At 35.7% G+C, this 25,185-nt stretch overlaps 2 protein-coding genes and 1 long non-coding RNA gene across 3 annotated transcripts in view; all 3 read left to right on the top strand.

The window, feature by feature from the left end:
* Nucleotides 1-9,799, top strand: part of tcf3b (transcription factor 3b) — a 31,652-nt gene extending 21,853 nt beyond the window's left edge. Inside the window, exons 15-21 of the mRNA XM_051094535.1 lie at nt 785-988; nt 2,431-2,542; nt 2,667-2,814; nt 3,111-3,164; nt 4,684-4,919; nt 5,109-5,261; nt 7,434-9,799. Coding sequence (XP_050950492.1) covers nt 785-988; nt 2,431-2,542; nt 2,667-2,814; nt 3,111-3,164; nt 4,684-4,919; nt 5,109-5,254 — 900 coding nt within the window. The 3' untranslated portion in view covers nt 5,255-5,261; nt 7,434-9,799. The remainder of the gene's footprint in view (nt 1-784; nt 989-2,430; nt 2,543-2,666; nt 2,815-3,110; nt 3,165-4,683; nt 4,920-5,108; nt 5,262-7,433) is intronic.
* A 1,152-nt stretch (nt 9,800-10,951) lies between these two features.
* On the top strand, nt 10,952-11,769 carry LOC127153772 (uncharacterized). The gene is made up of 2 exons (XR_007825331.1): nt 10,952-11,082; nt 11,291-11,769. It is a non-coding gene; the product is annotated as an uncharacterized LOC127153772 (long non-coding RNA).
* A 1,969-nt stretch (nt 11,770-13,738) lies between these two features.
* On the top strand, nt 13,739-24,892 carry mbd3b (methyl-CpG binding domain protein 3b). Its single transcript, XM_051095149.1, is given in 9 exon segments — nt 13,739-14,006; nt 17,942-17,981; nt 17,983-18,011; nt 18,917-19,076; nt 20,186-20,323; nt 20,408-20,498; nt 21,531-21,708; nt 21,788-21,940; nt 24,031-24,892. Coding segments are annotated over 8 exon segments (798 nt in total). The 5' UTR covers nt 13,739-13,992; the 3' UTR covers nt 21,936-21,940; nt 24,031-24,892.
* The last annotated feature ends 293 nt before the right edge of the window (nt 24,893-25,185 follow it).

A 25,185-nucleotide genomic window follows, 5' to 3' on the forward strand; every position in this document is an offset into this window, starting at 1 on the left:
CAATGACATTTTTAAATACATTAAAAATGCTCTACTTAAGCACATTAAATAAAATGTATGGTTTTAATGTTATAATATAATTTTTATTTTAAAAATATTGACTTTTTAGCTCTCTTAATTAATTTTTTGGTCTCATTGTGCATATCATCTGTACTTATTATTCTGTAGAGCAATCAATTAAATTTAAAGGGATAGTTGACCAAAAAATGAAAATTCTGGCGTTTTTAATTACTCACCCTCATGTTGTTCAAAATTTGTCAGACCGTTCATCTTAAAACACAAATTAAGATATTTTAGTTGAAATCTGGGAGCTTTCACGTTCAAGGCCCAGAAAAGTAGTAAGGACATCGTTAAAATAGCCCATGTGACATCAGTGGTTCAACCTTAATTTTTTAAAGTTACAAGAATATTTTTTGTGTGCAAAAAAACAAACAAAAATGACTTTATTCAAAAATGTCTTCTCTTCCGTACAACGTACTGACATCACATGGACTATTTTATCAATGTCCTTACTACCTTTCTAGTCCTTGAACATGCCAGTTGCATTGCCATCTAGGCAGAGTCAGAAAGCTCTCAAATTTCATCAAATATCTTAATCTGTCTTCCAAAGATGAACAAAGGTCTTACAGGGTTTGGAATGACATGAAGGTGAGTAATTAATGACCGAATTGTCATTTTTGGGTGAACTATCGCTTTAATAACTTGCTCCATTTTTAAAATGCTTTATTGGAATATACCATTTTATGGATTCTTTAAGGTAAATGCCAGTTAATTTTCTCTACAGCAGAACAAAATGGAAGACCGGCTGGAGGAGGCCATTCACGTGCTGCGAAGTCATGCGGTGGGTCAGCCCCCGGGAATTCCTGGAGCCCATCCTGACATGCACGGCCTACTGGGTGCCGTCTCCACATCCAGTGGATCTATCGGGGGTCTTCCTCAGACCTATTCCAACCCAGGACTGCCCCTGAGCAACAGACACCCTGCCATGGTTAGTTTGGGCATCATGTTTTTAGTAAATTGGTTCATTCGGGTGGTTCATTTAATTGAAATCAACTTTTATAGCAGTATTTATATTGGCCGATAACCATGCAAGCAACAATGCATTATATTTTAACAAAATTTGTAAATGTGTTAAGCATTAATGTACACTTTTGTGTTGTTGTGTGTGTGTGTATATATAATGCATTATTCACTATTAATATTGTTTATATCTCATTGTAAAATGTCTTTGTTACAATGCAATCACACAAAGTAATAAGTAATGTTAACTGACAACATGTGCTTGCTATAGGGTTGGTTTAGGTAGGGCTGGGAATCATTTCCAAAAAGAATCGATTCCGAGGCATTGGGAATCGACCCCATCAAGTGGAATCGCCGCGTCATTCAGAGCAGTTTTCAGTTTAATCTATTGGTGTCTTTCAAATGGAAGGATGCATCCTACGATTCTCTGAAATAAACTGAATGAAAACGAGTAGGTACTGAACTCATCTGAGTTTTAGGATGCAACCTTCCGTTTGAGAAGCACACATTCATTTGCCTGTTGGAATCAATTCCAGAACCAGGAATCAGACTCGATTTCAAAAATTTCGGAATCGAACCACCCTAGATTTAGCGTTAGCTACTTGTGGTCTTATATAATAATATAATAATAATAATAATAATAATAATTATAATAATTTTCTTAAATAGCTATAATATAGTCTTTAGTTTTATTTATTTATATTTATTTATTTAGTAGTTTAATATTCTAATATTCTAGTCTACTTTTTGTTAGTTTTAAAGGGATAGTTCACCCAAAAATGAAAATTCTGTCATTAATTACTCACCCTCATGTTGTTCCAAACCCATATATAACAAGATAATAAGATATTTTTGATGAAATCCGAGAATTTTCTGACCCTGCATAGAAAGCAACGCAACTGACATGTTCAAGACCCAGAAACGTAGTATTGGCATTGTTAAAATAGTCCATGTGATCGGCGCCGATAGCCTTGTGGGCAGCGCGCCGACATGCAGCGCCATTGCGCTCCTGCGTCCCATGTTCGAATCCCGATTCGAGGACCTTTGCCCGATGTCACATGGACTATTTTAACAATGTCCTTACTACCTTTCTGGGCCGTGAACGTGGTAGTTGTGTTGTCGTTTATGCACAGTCAGAAAGCTCTCGGATTTCATCAAAAATATCTTAATTTGTTTCGTAAGGATGAATAAATGTCTTACGGGTTTAAAACGACATGAGGGTGTGTAATTAATGACGGAATTATCATTTTTCTACTGCGGCCAACTACAGTTTCAAACTGGTTTCACAAACACTCATAACAGGTTTCTAGTTTAGAGCTGTATGTGGTGTCGTGTAACGCAAAACAATAAAAATGCACCAGTGGGTATTGATATGTGCTAATTACTCTCCCTTGTTGCGTTTGTCTGCAGGCTGGAAGCCATCATGACGACCATGCCTGCCTTCCTCCCAGCAGCACCCTGTTGCAGTCCGCTCATGCTTCAGGCACCCCACAGCCTGGAGGAGCACCAGAGGGTTTTAACAGTGAGCAGAAGTTTCAATTTCTCTTTTTGAACCAACTGAACATGTAAACAACAGATGCAAACGCAGAGACTTGCGTGCGAGTTTCAGCGGGATACGTTTAACGATTTCCTGTCTCTGGCTTCAGGTTTGCCCGGAGGCTTGGCCCACGCCACGCATTCGTCAAACAAGTCCGACATTAAGAGGGAAGACAAGGAAGATGATGAGAACTCCTCCGTGGCTGACAAGTCTGAGGAAGAGAAGAAGGAAAGCAAACCGTCTCGCACCAGGACAAGGTACAAGATTGTTTTTTGTTTTTTTACCATAGCCCTTAAATAATGGCTGAATGCTGCTTTTTATTTATTTTTTTTTTTTTTTAACCAAAAATGCTCAACCACGTGATAGTTTGAAGCACATCTTACAATTTGATCAGCTGTAACAAATGTCTATACATTTCTGTTTGTTCAAATGTTTTTTGTCACATCAGGCCAGGTCTGATTTCGAAGTGTTTGGGCTTCCCCAACACCCAAAATATCATGTTTTATAGTGTTCTCCTTCCCCCCCTCTTCCCAAACTCTCACATTGTTTTCAGAAAGGAGGTGTTTACCCATCAGGTCCTTTCAGGTGTATCAGACCAGGGAGAAGAGTAAGTCTATCTCCCACCATAGAGTGCATGTTTGTGAAAGACTCCGGAAACTCACTTGATCGATTTAAAACGTTAAATGTCTGTTATTGTGCACAAAATGAAATCAAAGCCATTGAAACACTAAGATGATTTTGACACAGGTGGGACTATTTTATATATAGGATGTTTTTTTTTTTTTTGTGAGGATAAACTAGAATCGTCTCTTTTTCAATGTGCATTTGGCTGCAAAATCTGCATATGAAGCAAATTTTATTTTTTGGCTTTTTTCCTAATATGGGTTATTGATGTTTCTGTACTATACCAGTAAAAGGTTTGGACACAAATTTTCATTCTTATCATCATCGTAAAACTGTGACAATGAAGTCAAGAGTATGAAATAACACAAATGGAAGTATAAGAATTATAGGATTTAATTATGGGAGTTAACCGTATTAAAGGAGTTTGCATATATTCTGGGCACTTTCTGGTCTAACTCATGGTAAATAAATAAGTAAAATAAAAAAAATTCTCTCTCTCTCTCTCTCTCTCTCTCTCTCTCTCTCTCTCTCTCTCTATATATATATATATATATATATATATATATATATATGTATGTATATTTATTTATTTATTACTATAATGTTAATTATTTATTTATTTATTTATTTTTGGAACATTTGATTTTTTTTTTTTTTTTTTTTTTACCTTCACGATTCTTTTAATAAATTGTTAAAAAGAGCTGCTTTTATTCAAGGTATAAATCTTTTCTAACAATATCTTTACTATCACTTTTTATCAAGTTGATACATCCTTGCTGAATAAGTTTTAATTTCTTTCAAACAAAGAAAGAAAAAAATTTACTTGTATATTGTTGCAAAAAAAATCTATTTTAAATAAATGCTGTTCTTTTTAACATTTTATTCATCAAAGAATCCTGAAAAACATATTACGGGTTTAAAAATATATATATTGGGCAGCACAACCCTTTCCACCACTGATAATAAATCAGCATATAAGAAAGATTTCTGAAGGATCATGTGACACTGAAGACTGGAGTAATGGTCCTGAAAATGCAGCTTTGCATAACAGGAATTAATTATATTTTAAAGTATATTAAAATAGAAAAATTATATTTTAAATTGCAATAACATTTCACAATATTACTGAGGTTTTTTTTCAGTGTTTTTAATCAAATAAACACAGCCTTGATGAGCAGAAAAAACTTCTTTAAAAAACATTAAAAATCTTACTGATCCCAAACTTTTGAACAGTTAAAATCTGAAATCTGTTTTATAAATAAATACATTTTTGTCAGGTGTGTCCAAACTTTTGACTAGTACTGTATTTGAGATTTATAGTAAGTAAGTAATTAAATACACAACTTTACAGGCACCGGGACTACAAAGCTTACATTACACTATTTTAAATTTATTTTAAAAAAATCAATATTTTATTTTTTAATTTTAAATAAAACACATTCTCTTCATTGTACAGTTTTAAAAAATGGCATGTAAATGTTATTTATGTTGTCTCTTTACAGTCCAGACAATGAAGATGATGAGGATTTGCCGGCAGAGGTAAAGATCGAGCGTGAGAAAGAGCGGCGAGTGGCAAACAATGCACGAGAGCGACTGCGGGTGCGTGACATCAATGAGGCCTTCAAAGAGCTGGGCCGCATGTGCCAGCTGCACCTGAGCAACGACAAACCCCAGACCAAACTGCTCATCCTGCACCAAGCCGTCAACGTGATCCTAAACCTGGAGCAACAAGTCCGCGGTATGTGGTATTTCCCTTGTATATTTTGACATTTTCTGAATAATACTGAATATGTTTTTTAAAAAGAAGGCAGCTTATTTGATCAATTTAATGCTTTATGATAAATGAATATTTTCTAAAATTCAGTTCTGGACTTTGCTTTAAATTAATCTATCACTAATTTAGTTTTTTACATTCACTTTCATCCAGAACGCAACCTGAACCCCAAAGCGGCATGTCTGAAGCGACGTGAAGAGGAGAAAGTGTCCGGGGTGGTTGGAGACAGTCAAATGCAGCTGTCCGGACCACATCCAGGACTGGGAGGAGATGGACGCAACTCTGTCAGTCACATGTGATCATGTGGTACGTTAATGTCCTTTAAACATTGCCTCATTTGTGTAACACAAGTTATGCAAACACTTTAGGTTACAAGTAAGATTTTTAAAATAATGTTAATACACTTAACTGGGCTCTATGCTTACTTTTCTTTTTAGGAGCACTTGTGCTACTAACTTAAAACATTTAGGAGCACAGTCAACATTTTAGGAGCACCTTCTTGAATTTTGAATACAGAAATATTAAATGATTTAAATAACTGAAAAGATACTTTAAAAATAAAACTAAAACTATCAGTAGGTGGCGGCAAGTCACTGATTTATTTACTGAATCATTCATTTGATTTGTTCAAACGGCTGATTCATTCAGGAATAAAGCAAGTGACTGTCTTTCTGAATGGGAAATTGAATCATTGACTCACTAGATTCATTTAAAAACACTGCTGTGTTGCTGTGTGTGGAGATGAGCAGCGGCTCAGTTGTAACTTGTTTCAGACTATTTTTGACGATGAAACATCCTGCAATAGTCTTACAGCTTATGTCACTTAATATTAACTTCTTGTTTATTTAACTGTCACTCATCTTAGTTCATCTCGATCTCACAAAGTTCCATTATAAACAACGAAGCTCTCTACACTGCACAATATATCTCTTATTTACACTCTCTCTACACTTTATGAAGGGATTCGTGAGATATGTCTGTGATGTATTACTCAACGTTGCAAAAACACAGAAATTTAATTATGCATGCTTATTACTTTTGTCATCTTAAAAACACTTATTTAATAGCAGTGTTAAAAGTGCAGTCTTTAGTCTTTTAAAAATCAGTTTTATTTTGACAACATTGTATAGAATTTTAATATCTGCCGTCCATCGACCATAACGTTAAAATAATTTTCCTCTTATTGGTCTAAAAACCTGTTATTTTAGAAGACTATTTATGCAATGTTATAGTGTTTAATAATATTTTAAATTGGCTTTTCTCTTTGTGTTTTCTGTTGTTTTAGCTTCATTTTAGTAGTTGTGTGTTATGCGTTTTTGTCGTTTTAGTTTTATTTAGTAGCAGTTTATTCATTTATATTTTCATTTAGCTTTAATTCAGTTTTAGTAATTTTAGTACTTCAACTTATTTCAGTTAGTTTCCAATGCAAGATCAAATATTTAAATTTTTATTTTGGTAACATTTGTTAACGTTCGTTAATTACATTAGCATTGAAAAATACTTCTAAAGGACTTACTAATATTTAATCAATTTTAATTTCAACATATACCAAGACATGAAGATCAATTGTTGTATCTGTTAATATCTAGTTACTTAAAGGAGTAGTTCACTTCCAGAATAAATATGTCCTGATCATTTATTTACCCGCATGTCATCCAAGATATTCATGTCTTTCTTTTTTCAGTTGAAAAGAAACTTTGAGAAAAACATTCCAGGATTTTTTTTCCATATAGTGGACTTCAGTGGGAGCCAAAGGTTTGAAGGTCCAAGTTTCAGTTTCAATGCAGCTTCAAATGGCTCTACACGATCCCAGCCGAGGAATAAGGGTCTTATCTAGTGAAACAATCAGCCATTTTCTTAAAAAAAAACAAAAACAAAAAAAAACTTTTTTTTTTTATAGTTTTTACCACAAATGCTCATCTTGCACTAACTCGACAACACGCATTACGTAATCACGCTGGTCACATGCTGTTAGTTCTTTGTCTGTGTAGTCATGTTTAAAAATTTAGAGTAGAGCGAATTTTCTTCTCTAACTTCAAAATCGTCCGACATCGTTGTTTTATCTTTTTTGTAAAGGGTGTTTGACTTTTCCAACATAATTGCGTAATTACATAATTATGCGGGAGTTCAAGCTAGTGCAAGATGAGCATTTGTAGTTAAAGTGCATACATTTAAATTTTTTGCTAGATGAAACCCTTATTCTTCAGCTGGGATCGCGTGGAGCCCTTCGTAGCTGCATTGAAACTGCAATTTGGAACTTCAACCCGTTGATCCCCATTGAAGCCCTGGAACGTTTTCCTCAAACTTAATTTCTTTTTGACTGAAAAAAGACAGACATGAACATCTTGGATGACATGGAAGCGAGTAAATAATCAGAAATTGTTTATTCTGGAAGTGAACTAATCCTTCAAGCTAACAAAAACAACGAACCGTTGCATTTTTTATATACTAACACTGATTGAAATCTCTGTTCTTTAGATGCAGTGATATTTCTTGGGGCTCCTGGAAGAAGTGACCTTGAATCTCTTCCACCGTTCTCATCCTCTCTGTGTGCATATAGTGACTTGGAAAGCATATCATCCACGAAATCAGAGATGCACCCTCCAAACCTTTTTCGGACACATGAACCGACCCGCCAAAACTGACCCAGCAGATTTTGTCCGTGATCACTCCAGACCGCAATTACCAGCACAAATGTGAAGAACTCTTTCTCAAGTCGTTTTGTATTTTTCAGCTTCCTTACAACAATGGATCATAGGAAAAGACCCATTCTGACCACAACTGACGATTTTTGTTTTTTGTTTTGTTTTTTCCACTGCGGAAAGAGTTTCGATCGAGAGACGAGACAGACGTCAATTTAATCATGGATTCGTGCCTAATTGTTACGTTTTATATAAGACGCAAACTGCTTACTTGTGTGGAACAAAAAAAAAAAGTTTGGGAGTTGCTTGTATATGAGCAAGTTTTTCTTTTCTTTTTTTAAAACGTGGTTTGTCATTCCCTACTGAAAGGTACAGTCTTACGTGCGTTGTGTAACCAAACCCCATGAGAATGGGGCGAACCTGTGGTGCTTTTGAGGACGGCGTATCCCAGCATGCCTCTGCTTTGTAGGCCAGGGCTCTTTCGGAACGGGAGAAAAAAAAAATAAAGCACACGGGCCATCGCAGCTCTCCAGACTGTTTCATCTTCTTGGAAACATCACGCATCATCAGCTCTCACGATGCCATTGACTAGTTCAGCCAATCGGAAGAAACCGCATCACAAAGGAGCGTGAGCTTCTGTTACTATGACAACAACGCTTGGATTCCATTGCGTTCCCAAGCGCAAAATTGCCAAGTTGACCTTTCACTTCTTTCCTTTAATTTTTTCGCCAGGATTCGTTCAATCATCACTCGCTCGACTCATCGTTGCCAAAAGTCTGAAAGCGTACACATGTCCACCTCACACATATGTAACGGATATTATTTCGATTTGAGAAAAAATGTAAGAATATATATAAATATATATATTTTTGTTAGTCTATACATTGTAGATTTCTAAATAACAAAAACATATTAGTTTGAAGTGTAGAGTCTATAGCGCAAGTGAACGCTCAGAGACGCGTCGACGATACGAAAATAAAACCAAGCGTATATTTTCACAAACGTAAGGTTTGGGCGAGGCGACCCATCTTTAATTTTATCCCAGACGCAGAGTTGATAGTGATGGTTGAGGGCGCGTCGAGGTTTAAAGCCTCGTGGTGGTTTCCTGATTTCAGGGAACGGTACGTCACTAAAAGTGTTCTTAGGCAATGGTGAACGTTCACCATCATTTCAGTCTCGCCAATGCACATAATGCAACCTGTTTGAATGTAATATTCAAATGTACACACTCTCACGACTCCATCAGACTGGCTTACTGTGAGTTTAGTTACTTCATATTGTCATTTCAAGGTGTACGTCTCCATTGTTTGTCATGTGCGTGAGATGTTCCCCTATGGTTTGAATTATGTATGTAGGAAGAAAAAAATGGTGTTATAACCTGTGTAATTGTCACTATGTCCACAATGGATATGATTTCTGAGTAATAACATTTCACCGTAAGGGGGATACTGAACTTAGGTTGTCCTAAAGTATAACGGAAACAATATCAATTCTTGATAAAGATAAAAAGTTGTTGAACATTTATATATCGTGGCCTTCTTATTCTCAAGACTGTCATTTTTGAGAGTGATGCCTTGTCAGTGCCTAAACTTACTTTCATTGTAAACTTGACCATTTGTTTTATTATTTCGAAATGCAAAAATGTCTCATCCATCTTTTTGGTTTCGTTTAATTTTCTTTCTGGAAGCATTTGTGTAGTATTTAATCTGCAATTTAGAAACAACGTAGTCTTTCATCCTCATTATTATGATGTGTGTGTGCACCTTTTTGGCAATTTTAGGATTCTCGTTCCTGTCATCTTTGGCTCGACTAGGTTGGAATTTGTTTTTTGCTTTCAAGACGCTAGTGTCCTGTGATCTGTGAAGCACACGAGAAAATTGAAGGATCTTTGTCGATTCATCAGACGGGGGTTTGAAACACTAGACTGTTATGAGTAATTCTCAATTTATCCAGCTGATAGTATCTCAAATGTGTGTTCATTTTGAAAACATTCATAAAATATTTGAGTGCTGGACTTTGTTTTGCCTCCCGCTTAATGCTGTAGATGCTGACGGAGGGTTGTCGTGTCATCAAAGATTCTCCTGACTGAATTACTTTCTGTTTATGTCCCTCAAGCATCTTCTCTTGAATGTTCAACTAAGTGAATGAATCGTCGTGTGCCGAAGTAAGATTGCTGCCCATGATTTCCATCGGAATTAAGAAGTGTGTGAATTTTACAGAACCTGGTGTCTTGCAGTTGCAGTAGGGACATGAACAATACTGCTGTTGTGTCTTCAGAGTGCCTCCGGTTTTTGTCATTATTATTATTTTTTTTGTCTTTGTTTTTATAAATATATATATAAAGTAGGTATTGAGAACTGTCCTGTATATAACAGTAATGTAGCAATAAATGTGCCATTTTTAATAACAGAATTATACATTTTTTTCAATGTCTTGCTTTGGATCTTGTATACCTTCAAATGAGTTAAATAAAAGAAAACATTGTAATAAAAGTCTTACCGTTGCGTGTCTCTGCCGAGAAATGCTTGGAGTAAAGAGAAATAAGGCCCGTTCACACCAAAAACGATTATTATATTAGCGTCCACACATTAACGGACGATAACGTACTGTTTGTTAAAAGCCCGCGGTTTAGTTACGTCATCTGCCGCCTAAAATGTTCCCGCTCTGGTGTGAGGGGATTCTGATTGGCCGTCAATGTTTTTACCGGTCATCAACTGAAAAAATAAATTTTTCGTCATTTTTCGTCAAATTATCGTCATATAAAAGTAATTGTTTATTAAACTAAGAGTTATATAGTCGTTCAGTGTGAACAGGCCTTTAAAAGAGACATAAAACTATGAATATATTTCAAAGATTTGATGCTACAGACCTCACAAACTGCTTATTTCTTCTAGACTAATTCTTCCTCAGAAGTAGCAAGGTAAGTCATCAACTTTGTCTGTAGGTGGATTGATAAAATAGCGGTATCAACTATTTTTATTGAACATTTTTAAATATACAAACAAAATGCCAACAGCAATACATATTTGCATTAGCACAGTAGGAGCAGGCATATACAAGATAAATAGAAGAAAAAATAATTAAAATTAATAAAATAAGCGTAAATTAAATAGGCTAGGGTGAAAAGGGCTTAAATATTACTACTACTACTACTAATAATACCATTTTGTTGCTGTTCTCTCTCTCTTATTATCTTAATGGTTTTTTTCTTGTGATAAATAAATATCCCCTCTGCATTTCATAACCATATTATGCCATTTTCATTACAAAGCCTTATTTTAAAATGTTGACTGTGTTTTTCACACTTGTCTTATGTAAGCACCTCAGTTCCAGAATTTTCTATCAGGCTAATAACGGACAGCCCGGGGTCCTGAAACAGCCATTTGAACTTGTTTACTTTGTGAACAGAGCAAGAAACTCTGTGACAAGATGCAAAAAATAATAAAGCGTATCGGACCCAAATATGTCTCCATCGCCAGAGCGTGGTAAATTACGTTCATGTTTGATTTAATAAACGGGTTAAATATGATGTTAACTTAAGTTAAGCAGCTTATCTGACTTTTACCATGTGTTTTCACTGTTATACTTCTAGAATAGCATGCTAATAGTAATTATGAATTAGTAGTAATATTATATATTTAAATATTATTTAAATATTTTTATATACTTTTGTTTCTTTTACTTGCAATTCAGGGTTCCCACGCTGGTCGGATGGGGTACAGTTGGTGGCCTGGCTGTTGTCTATTTTACAGACTGGCGGGTGATTCTGGATTATGTTCCCTACATCAGAGGAAAATTCAAGAAGGATGACTAGTTGTCCAGCTCCTTACGGATCTGTGGAACGCGGTTTCTGTGCATTTTTACAGGGAACAAATAGCTGATGCTTTGACTAAGATAGCCAGTAGGCGGCGCTGGTGATGCGACATTCAGCCATAAAGACCGAAGAGGATTATCTGTCACTTTAAGACTTCATTTTATTTTTTTTCATTTTTTTCCTTTAGATAGCATGTCTTGCTAATAAGTTGCTGTCTTTTTGTACAGAGAGTAGGAAATGGTTCTGCTTTATGCTTGGCACATCACTCAGTTCGAGTTTGCACAATGAGCATAAAATATGTTGTATTTACTTAAAAGTGTTATATTGTGTTACTTTTGTGAATAAATAGTAATGTATATGTGCATGCGTCATGACATTTATTTAGGATAGTGAATTATGATAAATGTATGGAAGCCACTGAAAAAAAAAAAAAAAAGGTAATTGCAACTTTTTATCTCAGAATTCTGACTTTTTTTTTCTTGCAATTGCGAGTTGGCATCCCGCAATTTTTTCCTTTTTTTAGAATTGCGCGAAATAAACTTACAATTCTGAGAGAGATATAAACTGACAATTCTGACTTTTTTCTCAGAATTGCACGTTTACATCTCGCAATTATGACTTAATAACATGCAATTGTGTTAAGTCAGAATTGTTAGGTATAAACTCAAAATTATGAGAACTTTTTCCCCCTCAGAATTTGACTTTTTACCATGCAACTGCAAAAAGTCAGAATTGCGAGATATAAACTTGCAATTGCAAGATACAAACTCACAATTGCAAGAAAAAAGTCATTTTTACAATTCTGTCTTTATTTCTCGCAATTGTGAATTCGCAATTCTGAGAAAAAGTCAGAATTGTGACTATATCTACAATTCTGACTATAACTCGCAATTGTTTATATCTCATAATTCTAACATTATTTCAGAGAATTTCAACTTTATTTCTCAGAAGTGTGCATTTATATCACAATTCTTACTTTATAACAGGCAATTGCGAGCTTAAATCACAATTCTGAGGAAATTCTGGGGGAAAAAAGTCAGATTTGCGGGATATAAACTTGCAATTGCAAGGAAGAAAGTCAAAATTGCAAATAACAAACTCACAATTGCAGGAAAAAAGTCAGAATTGCGAGATACAAACTTGCAATTGTGAGAAAAAAGTCAGCAATTGCAAGTTTATACCTCGAAAATCTGACTTTTTTCTGACTGTTTTCCTCAGAATTGTGATTTAAACTTGCAATTGCATGTTATAAAGTCAGAATTGTGAGACATAAATGCACGATTCTGAGAAATAAACTTACAATTACAAGAAATAGCTAGTTTTTATTTCACAATTCTGACTTTCTTGCAATTGTTTAAATCAGAATTCTAAGGAAAAAGTCAAATTTGTGAGATACAAACTCGCAATTGCAAGAAAAAGTCAAAATTGCAAGTTTCTCACAATTCTGACTTTATTTCTTGCAATTGTGAGTTTATATCTTGCAATTCTGAGAAAAAGTTAGAATTGTGAGTTTATATCTTGCAATTCTGACCTTATAACTTCCAATTGTGAGTTTATATCTCGCAATTCTGACACTGTATAAGTATTACAACTTTATTTATCAGAAGTGAGTTTATATCTTACAATTCTGACATTATAACACGCAACTGCGAGTTTATATCACAAATCTGAGGAAAAAAAGTCATAGTTCTAAAACAATGAGTCAGAACTGCGAAATGTAAACTCACAATTGAGAGGGAAAAAAAGTCGAATTTACCTTTTTTTATTTTTATTCAGTGGCGGAAATGGGCTTTCATAAAAATGTTTAAAAGTTTTAACATGTTCCTTGTACTTATTAAACTACTAAATCGTGCACTATTTCATGTTAATGGACATCAGCGCCTCTTTGAAGAGGCATCTTGCTTTCTTACCTCATACAGAATGTTACCATGGTAACCATAGTTTCCGCCAAAATGCCCCTCACAAAAAAAGACACCCTTCCGAAATCCTGAAAGGAAACCCTGCAAACCTGCAGACGTATTCCAACACAATCCCACAGGATTTTCGTGTAGGATTTCCTGTATCTTTTAAAATCCCAACAGACTTGCGCAGGACAACTTCTTAAACAGAAACCTCGAGAGCAAGTAGTGAACTGTACTGAAAATAAACAAAAAACAGTAATAATGTTATCTTAAATAGTTTGAGGAACGACCGAAACTGTGTTTTCAAACAGTATGAACAATAACAGAAGCGGTAACTGTTGTTACCATGGTAATTTTTATGCCATAAACAAAGCTATTTCACTGAATGCAGCCTACAACATATACTGTAACGTAAAGCGACCGGTATTAGACGAAAATACATTTTCTTAGATTAAATAACGCGACAAATCTTTGCTACATGAAAACAAAACAGTGCATTGTATTGTCATCATGTGGTTTATGGTTACCCGACTACCGCAGGGCTTTGTCTCGTTAAGTCAACCCTAATCGGGCATAATGTCTTTTATTTGTCTCATTGAAGGGGGAGGGGAGTGAAAGTATAGAGGAAGAGAGGGGGATTTAACATTCACAAAAAAGGCGACACCAACAGAGAATGCGCGATGGAGAAAAACGAGTAAGTATAAACCGTTTTAATATCGCAAATGCATTAAATCGCGATCCGCATCTGCATTTTTTCGTCAAGCTGGTTTACGAGCAAAGCGATCGCTTTTGTTAATTTGAGTAGACTAGTCTCCGCTTTGCCGGGGCTACTAGTTTGCGCAGTGCTTTGAATCGGCGATGGTCTTAAAGAAAGAAAACATATAGCGTATGATAAACTAATTAATGTAACAGAGTAACAAAGCGACCAGTACGACTACACGTACTAACAGATACAATTACGCATGTAGAACCGTGTTTTGTCTTAGCATGAAAATAGCTAAAGGTTTTTGCTAAATAAACTGTTTATTTAACCTTGTTTTAACGTCGCGCTGGACCAGGTGCAGCATCTGTTTGCGTTCCGCGATTGTCACTTTAGCACACGATGTTCCTTTTACCAGTCATAGTCTTTCATTCAGTTTCTCGATAAAAGATGTGTGCCAAAATGTCTCCGTAATGCATTTGTTTACATTCACCATTGATCGAGGTTATGCAAAATATGACACCGTGGTAACACTACAAAGAGATGTCGGAATTGAGGCATTGTCTGCAACGAAAATACGCATACATTTATTATTACCACGAGTGTCACTACAGGTTTATGGCATCTGTATGAGACATAAGAGTAGCCTATTTTCCAAGCGGAGGAATCTTTCATTGAGCAGAAGAGCTTGAAGTGACGAGGCTACGGTACGGCGGAACGTTTTGCGAAGTGACAAAGCAACATTATTGAGCACAGACACTGCTACATATGCCTTCTGTACTTATTATTTAGCAAAAACAGAAGATAATAAACACGTCATATATGGACTCTCTGAACGTCATGGAGTGAAAAGTGGGAGTGCTGGGGTTGAGGAGGGAAAGCCATGTGTGTTATGTTAGGTACTGAGTACAGAGGGGGGATTGTCATGTAAAAGTAGGCCCAGCTGTGGAGAGGATTTTGTGTGCTTTATTTCAGAAGGGGGTGGGGGTGCATGTCAATTGAGCTTGTGAATCAAATCCAAATTGAATTGGCTCTTTTTCGTCTAAGGATTCGGCTAGACTGGTTTACAATTGCAAAGTTATTTTACAGGTTTGTCAAAGAAGTGGAGTCAAAGTGCACTAAATATCAGCTGAAAGAGAGAGGAAGAGTCAAAGTGCACTAAATGTATGTAAATACATACATACAGAAAAACAGAAAAATCACCTTTGTCTGCAGTGGTAACCATAGCAACAGCTGATTTTTTTTTTTCTTTCGAAACGAGCTGTTGAAAAGACGATTTGTGAAAGGAGTCAGACATTCTGTCAGCAGTGTTGACAAGACCAATTCGTTTAGTAGTTTTGACACTGTTACACAACGTTTCAATTGAGAAACTTTACATTTGTTTGCGTTCCAGTTTGATGTTATTGCTCCGAATAAAACTCTTTTGCTAATTTAATTTTTCACTAGTTAAATGAAATTTGCATCGTTAAGGCCTGTTCACAACTAGGACAAAGCTATAAAAATATAGTTCTAAAAATCATTCTCATTATTAAACAATAGCACAGTCCACACCACAGCTATAACGATTAAGACTGAAACAATATCGCTGAAATCATTTTCAGAACAATTCAAATGTGGACAGCCAATCAGAATCAATCCTGATATAACAAGCTCCCTAATTTAAAGCGGCAGACGAGTGTACACTTAGAATAAAGAGACTTTATCTGCTGATGTAGACGCTAATATAGTTATCTTTATCGTTATCTTCATAGTTATCGTTCTTGGTGTGAACGGGCCTTTATAGTTGTAGTGTGGACTCTGCTATTCTTTAATATTGAGGACGATTTTTAGAACTATATCTTTATCGTCCCTGACAGCACACATACATCACAGAGACGTCTATTTGACGTCTGTATTTACATCTGGAAGACGTATTTTTAGATTGTTTGCTCATCTGCAATAGTCTATAGGCCGTTTCCTGTCAGATGTCAAATAGACATCTATTAGATGTCTTTAGGATGTTTATGATTTAGAATATATGGGTTGGGGTTGACCTTATAGTTACTAACTATAAAGATAACGACAAAAATAACTCTATTAGTGTCTACATCAGCGGACGACATCCTCTGTTTATTCTAAGCACACGCTCTTTCCTGCTTTAAATCCCTGAGCTCCTGATAGTAGGATTGATTCTGATTGGCTACCCAGCTAACAATTTTTGGTTCCCAGAACGTTCTGGGAGCGTTAGTTTTTGGTTCTCAGAACGTTCCCTATTGGTTAGCCAGGAAAGTTTTCTTAACGTAAATGGAACATTCCCTGTAGGTTAGGGGAATGTTCTGGGAACCTTCTGGGCACCTACTGGGAAGGTTCTTTTTAGGTTATAAAATTAAACCAAAAAATAACCTGCAGGGAATGTTCTGGGAACAATCCTTAAAGGTTATTAAAAAGAGAACCTACAGGGAACATTCCTAGAACGTTCTCATTTGGTTCCCAAAAAATAACCAAATGGGAACCATAGGGGAACGTTAGGGGAACATTCTGTGTTTGCTGGGTATCCACATTTTTAGTGTTTATCAGCTGGAAAAAATCGTTCTGAAAGTGATTCCAACGATATTGTTTCTCTGTGCCTTCTTTATCGTTATAGCTGGGGTGTGGACTCTGCTATTCTTTAACACTAAAACGATTTTTAGAACTATATCTTCATTGTTATCATCTTTGGTGTAAATACAGAGAAACAATTTAGTTGGAGTCAGCTTCAGAGCGATTTTTCCAGCCAATGAACGAAAAAAATCAATCCAAGAATTTAAAGCACTAGACGACCATGCACTTAGACTAAACAGACAATATTGTCCACTAGTGTATGGTTATCGTTATAGTTATCGTTCTTGGTGTGAACAGGTCTTTAGTTGTGTTGTGGACTTTGCTATTCTTTATTATTGAGAAAGATTTTAAAACTATATCTTTACTGTTATCTTCATAGTTACACGATAACGATAAAGATAACGATAAAGATAAATATTAGCGTCTGCACCAGCAGACGCAATCGTCTGTTTATAAGCGCACAATTCCTGAGCTTGTTATAGCAGGACTGAGTCTGATTGGCTGCCCATGTTTTTAGCGTTCATCAGCTGAGAAAAAACGTTTTTTTTAGAACTATATCTTAAAGGCCTGTTCACACCAAGAACAATAATTATAAACATAACGATAAAAAATAATTCTATTAAGGCCTGTTCACACAAAGAACAACCAGCGAATGTTACCTTCAGTTTAGCGCACATTCGTCTACCGGATTAAATTAAATTGCAGTATTGATTCTGACTGGCCGTCCATGTTTTTATCGTTCATCAGAGACGTCTATTTGACGTCTGCATCTACATTTGCAATACGTCTATTGGATGTTTCCTATCAGATGTCAAATAGACATCTATTAGAAGTCTTTAAGATGTTTATGATTTAGAATGTATGTAAAACTAACATCTTACAGACGTCTGCCAGACGTTTGTACACAGCAGATGCTTTCCAGATCAAGTGATCTGTAACAGACACCTTGCAGAAGTACGTGTGCTATCTGGGTTGCTATTATTTAATAATGAGAATGTTTTTTAGAACTATATCTTTATAGTTATCGTTCTTGGTGTAAACAGACACTAACAGAGTTGTTTCAGCAGAACCATTCAAAAGAACCAGGTAAAAATAATGGCTTGTTTGGATCTCAATTCCATTTTTTTTTTTTTTTACCATGGTAAATTGAACAAACTATGTCTCACTTTGTGAATGTCACTATGTCTAGTAATGCATTTGTTTACATTCACAAAGTTTTTTACGCAAAATGTTTTCTTTTTACACCGTTGTATTTTGTATTATCAACTGTTCTGGTCTAAATACACCTATTTTCCAAGGATTCCCAATCAACAACATGTCATAAAAAGACATGACTGTTCTTTTTTTAGCAGAGGTGAGGAAGAAGAGGAAGAACAGAGGCGAGAGAGGGGGGGAGGCAGGTCGTTTGTATAGTTTGTGGTATCGTATTACTTAATTAATTAAAAAAACCATCTCTGTTGTTACATGTCTGCACGCCTTGACAAGCTTGAAGAGCCATCGACTAAAACCCAAATAAGTTTGTCCAGAGTTGTGCATGAACTCGAAACAAGCACGAAATCTTCATGGTACCATCATGCAGAGTATCAGCCAACTCATCTATGCATCACACCTGTGTCAGCTAACTTTTAACAGATCGTGATTGTGATTAAAATGACTGGGTTTGTTTGAGATGCAGAAGTGCAACTGCTCAGTGAAGAACGTCAGTTGCACGCCGAGATCTAGACAAACAGTATTACTATTATCTCAAGCTATGCGAAACAAATGTAAACATTTGGCAGAATGGATTGACAAGAACAGCTTACAAAGCTTGTCAGGGCACTTGAAAGGAAGTCATCTAGTGCAAGTGTTTGAAAACCCTAGACACAGTGTAGGATTGTATTCATACTACATGCTGTTTAGAAGTTAATTTTTATATTATTATTATTTCTTTAAATTAGGTTACAGTTATTTTAAAAGCAATATAGATATTATATATTAATTAAACAGGTATTTGCATTCAAAATCCTATTAATTCATGCGTGTTCCAAGCATTAAAATGGCATTTCAAATGTCATTTTAATGCACTCATAATTGTCCGTGAAAGGCAGAAAGCGTCTAGTCCTCACAGTATTCATGGTCTAATAACATTGTCATTTTGTCATCACAGGCTTGGATTTATCAAAATTCGTTCCAAGTTAGGCATTGCATGTCATTGTTTGCGTATATATTGTGTGTTAATATCCGTATGCAACTGCCGTCACCATAACCCATTCTCTTTCCAAATGTGCATCCTTACTGGTTTATCAGATCTCTGAGATGTGTCCTATTTTGCTCCCCCTCGCCAGCCCCACTGGGAAGAAGTTCCGGAGCAAGCCTCAATTGGCCCGTTACCTTGGCAACTCCATGGATCTCAGTTCCTTTGATTTCCGCACAGGCAAGATGCTCATGAGCAAACTGAACAAGACCAGACAGAGACCTCGATATGACAACAATAGCCAGACTAAGGTGAGAGGACTGCAATTGAGTGTCATTTCATAAATGTTATTTGAACAAACATTTTCATATTCAGAAAATGAAATGAAATGATCTCTGGGTGACATTTAAAACCAGTTGAAGTACTAGTCCACTCAAAAATCAAAATTGCCAAAAGTTTTCACACCCTACAGGACATCCAACCTGGAAACGGTTTAAAGAAATTTGGCATTTTATCACTTGCTCACCACTGGATCCTCTGCAGTAAATGGGTGCCGTCAGAGTCAAAACAGCTGATAAAAACATCACAATAATCCACACAACTGCAGTCCATCAGTTAACATCTTATGAAGCAAAAAGCTAAGTGTTTGTAATAACAGTTCCATACATCACACTACTGAAAACGTCATCTCGTCTGAATCAGGGGAGAAATACGCACTGTTTACAAGTGAAAACAGGCCAAAATAAAGAGTTCTAAATAAATATGTTGGTGGAGTTTGATGTGAGATGATAACAGTGGTTGGACTTTTTCAGTGTTATTACGTATTACATACTCAAATTTTGTCCAAAAGCGACGGTTTCAAGTTAAAATGCCTTAATGATGGATTTGTTTCTCGCAAACATTCAGCTTTTCACTTCACAAGATGCTAATTCGTGTTGTGGATTATTGTGATGTTTTTATCAGCTTGTTTGGACTCTCATTTTGACAGCACCCATTCACATACATTGGTGAGCAAGTGATTTAATAGTAAATGCTAAACATGTAGCTCATCTACATCTTGAATAGCCTTAGGGTGAGTAGCCAAAACTATTTCTTCAAGGCTATTTCAAGACAGTTTTACTGGTCAAGCTGGTTGGCTTGCAACAATAGAGGGTTTACACTTACATCACAATATAGTCAGTTTGGCAGTCTTTAGTATTTCAAATGTTTTTCCGGAATTGGTACAGCCCAAAACACGACAATAATTGAAAATTTTCAGCAGGAATAATCAGCAAAATATGCAAGTTTCGTTCAGTTCAGTGGCTTTGTTTACGTTCAGTGCCACCACTATGGCCGATTGATGTCGTGTTGTGTAAACAAGCAGTTATTACCAAAAAACAGTTTTTCGTCAAGGTAGTAAAGAATGTTGTGTCTTTAATAGGGTAAACCGGACCTGAATACATCCCTCCCAGTACGACAAACAGCCTCCATCTTCAAACAACCTGTCACAAAAGTTACCAACCACCCCAGCAATAAGGTTAAAACAGACCCACAGAAGGCCATTGACCAGCCCAGACAGGTAACACTTATCTAATCAAGGTTTTACTCATTGATAATGGTTTGTCGTAGTGGCGCAATTCTAATATACTTTTTTTATCTACAGCTCTTTTGGGAGAAGAAGTTGAGTGGCCTCAATGCCTTTGACATAGCAGAGGAGTTGGTGAAAACAATGGAGCTCCCCAAAGGCTTACAAGGTACATCTGGGCGGGATGAGGAACGTAATCTAAGTGTTTATTTTAATCAAGAACAAATGAGAGTCAATATTCCATTACTTTGTGAAACCTGAAGAAACTGAGATAAGCAAACAAAAACTAATCAGATGTAAGCCAGATTGCATAAACAACAGCAGACGACGCCCAAACAAAGGGATATTTATACATTTATACTCAAGAATTAAAACGCTAAGAAGAAACAGGTGAACGCATTCAAGGTCAGGGTAAAAAAAAAAAAAAAACCAACTGTTGACAATTTCAAAATAAAAGACAGTGTGTTAATGTCAAAATAAAAGTGTGACATTAAATCCACACACAACAAATTTTTACATTTTATTTGACTATTTAATTTAATTTTAAAATAAAAATAATGATAATACACTAGTTTTAAAAATTTGGGGTTATTAAAATTTTTTTATGTTTTTGAAAGAAGACTTTGCTCACCAAACCTGCATTTATTTAATCAAAACTACAGGAAAAACAGTAATATTGTGAAATATTATTACCATTTAAAATAACTGTTTTGTATTTTTATGTATTTAAAAATGAAATTTACTCCTTTGAAGCAAAGCTGAATTTTTAGCATCATTACTCCAGTCTTCAGTGTCACATGATTCTTCAGAAGTCTTTTTAATTTTAATATGTTAATTTCCAGCTCAAGAAGCATTTTATTACTGTTATTTCTTATTATCAGTATTTAATACAGTTGTGCTGCTTAATATTTTTGTGGTAATATTTTAATTTTGTGGTAATATATTAATATGTGGTAATGTTTTTGTGGTTTTTCAGGATTCTTTAATGAACAGAAAGTTCAAAAGAAAAATATTTATTTGAAAAAGTAATCTCCTGTAACATTATAAATGTTTTCTCTCACTTTTGTCAATTTAATGTGTACTTGCTGAATAAAAGTATTCCTTTCTTTTATTCATTTTTTGTAGCATCGTAATATGATATCTAAAATATGTCAAATACAGATAAAATGAATTAATTTTATAATATTTCACGTCACTAAAGGAGTGGGCCCTGGCTGCACAGATAAGACCCTTTTGTCAGCTATTGCCAGTGCTCTTCACACCAGTGCGGCTCCCATCACGGGCCAGCTGTCCGCCGCTGTGGAGAAGAACCCTGGCGTGTGGCTCAACACGGCTCAGCCTCTCTGCAAGGCCTTCATCGTCACAGATGAGGACATCAGGTATTTCATCATTTTAATTGATGCACAGTATCATGTATGTGAGGGATATTTATGTAAGACTTGAATTTTATGGTCACAGAAAGCAGGAGGAGCTGGTGTACAGCGTGCGGAAGAGGTTGGAGGAGGCTTTGATGGCCGACATGTTGGCTCACGTGGAGGAAACATCTAGTGAGGGTGACGCACTCAAACAGGAGGGGAATTGCAATGATGAAAAACAGGAAGTATAGCAAAGGTAAGCAAATTAAATCCACAATGTTTTATACATATTTTGGACTATGGGGGGCGCCATTATTTCGATGATGTGAAATGGTTGCACTCTGTGAGATACTGGCATCACCTGTTGCTATTTTTACCACAGCACAATTCCAGGGTTCGTACAAGAAGTGCCTGAAGTACTTGAATTTGACTTTTTGAAATTTAAGGCCTGGAAATCCCTTGAAAATAGCAATATTCCTAAAGAGGTACTTGAAAAGTGCTTGAATTGTTGAAAGATAATGTATCTATGAAATAAGTGTTTAAGTTTTTCTATTAAGCACTTATCTTTTTATACAAAATTCATGGAATTTAAAAAAACTTCATACTTTTTTTCCCCTATTTCAGTTAATGGCATAAAACTATGGAGCTAAACCAGTAGTGACAGTGTAGTGTAAATATGGCTTAAGACGCAAGAAGAGAAACGGATCAACTAAATCAATTGAGTGAGTCATTTAATCTGGAACCACTCTGACTGATTCGTGAGTTCTTTTAATTTCCGATGATTTACTAGCAAAAACCAGATCAAATTAAAAGAGCTATTCATTTTCGAATTTCAGCATCACTTGTAATGATTTTAAAAACCATTTAAAAACGATTGCGTTGCAACATTATTTTTGGATAGTGCACCAATCGGTCTTGTATTGCAAATCATTTGATTCAGATCGAGCCTTCAAATTGCGTAATGCAAATCATTTGATTTAGATTAAGACTTCGGAGTGGGTTCATGAATCATTTGCCTTAGATCATAACTTTATCACGAATCACTTGATTTAGATCGGAACTTCTTGTATCACAAATCATTTGATACAGATTAGGACTTTGGAGTGCATATCGTGAATCATTTCATTTAGATCAAAACCTGAGATTACGTATAGCGAATCATTCGATTTAGATCGGAACTTCAGAGCGCGTAATGTGAATCATTTGATTTAGAATCGGAACCTGAAGTCACGTATCGTCCATCATTTGATTTAGATCGGAACTTCTTGTATCACAAATCATTTGATTCAGATTAGGACTTTGGAGTGCATATCGTGAATCATTTGATTTAGATCGGAACTTTGCATATAGCACAGCATTTGATTTAGATCGGAACCTGAAATCACGTATTGCAAAACATTTGATTTTAGATCGAAACTTTGCATATTACAAATCATTTGATTTAGATCGGAACTTCTTGTATCACAAATCATTTGATTCAGATTAGGACTTTGGAGTGCATATCGTGAATCATTTGATTTAGATCGGAACCTGAAGTTGCGTATAATAAATCATTTGTTTCACATCAGAACTTCGGAACGTGGGTCATGAATTTTTCCAGACTGAGATCTCTGATTGAAGTCATTGAAAATCAAAAAAGAAGTTCTTGAAAGTCCTGGAATAATTTTATTTTACAGTAAGCAATTCAGAAAATAAAATACTGATACGATGCCACATTGTGCGGCTTTTGGTTCTAATTTTCAGTCGAAGGCCAACAAGAGAAGCTACGTAAGTCTTCACTGCTTTCCTAACGATAAGAAGAGGAGAAACGAATGGGAAGATGCCTGTGGACAAATAAAACTTTCTAAAGACCTGCGTCTTTGTTCTCTCCACTTTAGCCCTGATGCCTTTGAGGCTTTAAATAGATAACAGCTACAAGCAGCAGAGACAAGAAATGCTAGATACCATCCTGCCAGGATGTAAACATTTTGAACACACTGAAGAAGTTTCTCTGTGTGGATTTCACTCGAAATCTGGAGGCGTTTGTGGGCATTTGTTTTAAGCCTGCGTTATATATCCATCGCCACATGTAAGCTCTTTCAGTAGCTGTGATCATCATATTAGAATTTTATTTTCCAAGTTGTGTTACGTTAATAGCAACAGTAGCTCCAGTAGCTCACCAAGTGCAACCATTTCACATGACCGAAATAATGGCACCCCCCATAGTCCAAAATATGCATAAAACTAAGTGGATTTTTTTAAATAACGTAAATCTTTCATGGGTTTTCAACTATGTATTTCAGTAAGAGACATCACAGGTTTTCTGCTATTTTCACATAAACCAAAATGCCTCTTTTTTTTTCACAGGGCATTCAAATATGTCTGAATTACCTGCACATGAGTTTCCCAACACAACCAGACGCTCGCTGATCAACACACCACGTTACCATGATCTCCCAGATTCGCTGAAAATCCATGTACGCCCACCATTTGGGATCTCACAGAGACTGTTGGCTCGATTTTCAGGCATTTTTTTGTTTTATTGTTTTTTAATATTTCAAACATTTTTCTAAAAGAACAAAATGTTAGAAAAGTTCAGCAGTTGAACTGCCTTCTGCATAAAATGTTTTTGAGAGGAGTATTTGGATTTGATACGGAGATGACAATCAAGTCAAAAATACAGTCCTCTAGTTCTAGTAGGTGCTAAACTTTGTCTCAGCCGACCTAAACTGATCAGATTCTTCTCTGTGACTGGTACATGTTTGTGAGAAAATATTGACTTTACCCTCATTCTTAATCAAACTAAGGTGCAAATCAGTATTATGCTGTTTAAATACAATTTCAATGTGTTATTCTCAATGCCAATTGTTTTATTGGGCAAGCACTGATAAATATATTAACAGTTACGAAGTGTGCAGGTATGACTGTTTTACGTAAAGTTTTTTCGTAAGCTCATCTGGTGCTTGTTAAAACGGCCTGGTTTTTCTTTATAAGCTATTCATACTTGACACTGAATAACATTACCACAGTCCGAACCTGAAATTTAAATGTGAATGGTGATTCATAAAATGTGACGCGTGATTCATATAAAGTGATGTGTAAACATCATTCTGTGATGAGTTGCCGGGCGAAAAAGTATCTTTTTTAAACAATGTTGCGTTCATAGCCCACAGCAGCACGCCGACGTTCATGTTCAACATTTCTCAAAATAAAATGTTCTTGTGTTGAATATCTAGCTTGTTTCTTTCTTCAGTCATCCTACAGATGTTGTACTTTAGGAGATAGTTCACCCAAAAATGAAAATTCTGTCATTAATTACTCACCTTCACGTCGTCCGAAAGACCTTCGTTCATCGGAACACAAATTAAGATATTTTTGATGAAGCGTCTTGATACTCTTGTGAACATGTGTCGAAGACTGACATGAAGACTGAAGAGAAACTGTTGAATAAAGTCGTTATTTTTGTTTTCTGTGCGCACAAAAAGTATTCTCATAGCTTCATACACTGTAAAAAGCAAAAGA

Source organism: Labeo rohita, chromosome 22 (assembly GCF_022985175.1).
Source record: "Labeo rohita strain BAU-BD-2019 chromosome 22, IGBB_LRoh.1.0, whole genome shotgun sequence".
NCBI lineage: Eukaryota > Metazoa > Chordata > Actinopteri > Cypriniformes > Cyprinidae > Labeo > Labeo rohita.